Genomic DNA, 1723 nt, shown 5'->3' on the forward strand with positions numbered 1-1723 from the left:
TTTTCTTGGGTTTCTTTAAGAGATTTATTGATTTCTTTCAATTTTTTGTTCGTCTTTTTCACCATTTTTAAGGGAATTTTTTATTTCCTCTTTAAGGGTTTCCATCATCTTCATAAAGTTATACTGAAGGTCATTTTCTTCTGCTTCTTCTGGGTTAAGGTGTTCAGGTTTTCCTTTTGTAGTATCAGTAGGTTCTGGTGGTGTCAAATTGGTCTTTATGTTATTGGGTGCGTTCTCACACTGCCATCTGCCCATCTCTTCCTCCAGTGGGGGCAGGTGGGGCCTGCGACTTAGGTGGCTGCACTTCTTCCAGGTGTAGGCAGGTCCGCTGCCTATTGACACCTTTCGTTTAAAATATTTCTTATACGTATGTGAGCTTAAAAATTTAAGAAATAACATGTTAAATCTGAGGGTTCTTTATCTTTTTCAAGAAAACAGCAACATGGGCAAATTATAAATCATACTTACAGCCATGATATGACTGTACTTCAACCAGATTGAACACCAAATCAAATGTAAATAAAATGCGAAGTCATGCCTTAGACCTATTACCTAAGAAATGTAATCTCATACCTGGATCTTTCTCTTCTGCCTTGGCCTGCCCATAACTAAGCTACTCCTATGTCTGCCTTCTTTTTCCTGTTTCACTTAGTCCTTCTGTGCTAACGCATCCACTCAGCCAGAAGACAGACCATTAGGAGTCAGCACTGCATGCAACCAAGACAAGGGCATTCTCCTGTGAAGTCTATGTAGACATGCAGGCTATAAGGGAGACTGTGGTGCACACGAGGATAAGTCATCTGCAACTCTGGCTGGAGATCTTAATCGTTCTCTCAACATGGCCTGTCCCTGGGCATGCTCAACACATCAACCTCCCAGAAGTCATGATACCCTTAAGGGTCAGAGGCAACAGAACAATGCTGGCTATGGGATGGCTGACCTATAGCCTGCACGTTGAGGGCCAGAGACATTATATCTACATGAAAGCTAAGAAGTTTTCAATGTCTAGACACCTCTCTGTATTCACCTACACGGAACAAGGTGCTCTACACCAGGACCAGCCCTTTGTCCAGAACAATTGCTACTACCATGGCTATGTGGATGGAGATGCAGAATCCATAGTGGCGCTTACCACCTGTTTGGGGGGCTTTCATGGAATATTATAGATAAATGGGACAGTATATGAAGTCAAGCCCAAGAACCTTTCATCTACATTCGAACATTTGGTTTACAAGATGGGCAGCGAGGAGACACAACTACGCCCTATGAGATGTGCATTAACAGAAGAAGAGATAGCAAGGCAAATGAAGCTTCAAGAGCATGATAACCCCACGCTGATGCAAAGCAGCTATGAGGGCTGGTGGACCCACAAGCGATTTCTTGACCTGGCATTGGTTGTAGACCATGAGCGAATTCTTTATCTGAACGGCAATCTGTCACGTGTGTTACTGGAATTATTGATCATTGTTGAAAAAATAAATTTGATTTATCTTCCACTAGATGTTGAGGTGGTTTTACTTGGAATTGAGATGTGGAATGAAGGAAACCAGGTCACTGGGTCTAACATAGCTAGTCTCCTGGACGAATTTTGTTCTTGGAAACATGTCAGCCTTAATAATCGTATTCAAAATGATATTGCACATCTTTTTGCGTTTTGTGATTTTTACATGTATCTTGGTTTAGCCTACGTTGGAACTGTTTGTGAGCCAGTTAGAAACTGTGG

The 1723-nt window shown here is 42.0% G+C and overlaps 1 protein-coding gene across 1 annotated transcript in view; it reads left to right on the top strand.

Annotated features, from left to right (window-relative positions):
* The first annotated feature begins 755 nt into the window (after positions 1-755).
* The window catches only part of LOC101980372 (disintegrin and metalloproteinase domain-containing protein 25-like), a 2257-nt gene continuing 1289 nt past the window's right edge, over positions 756-1723 (top strand). Inside the window, 1 exon segment of the mRNA XM_013351972.1 lies at positions 756-1719. Within this exon segment, the coding sequence (XP_013207426.1) occupies positions 756-1719 (964 nt within the window).

This window comes from Microtus ochrogaster, linkage group LG7_11 (genome assembly GCF_000317375.1).
Source record: "Microtus ochrogaster isolate Prairie Vole_2 linkage group LG7_11, MicOch1.0, whole genome shotgun sequence".
NCBI lineage: Eukaryota > Metazoa > Chordata > Mammalia > Rodentia > Cricetidae > Microtus > Microtus ochrogaster.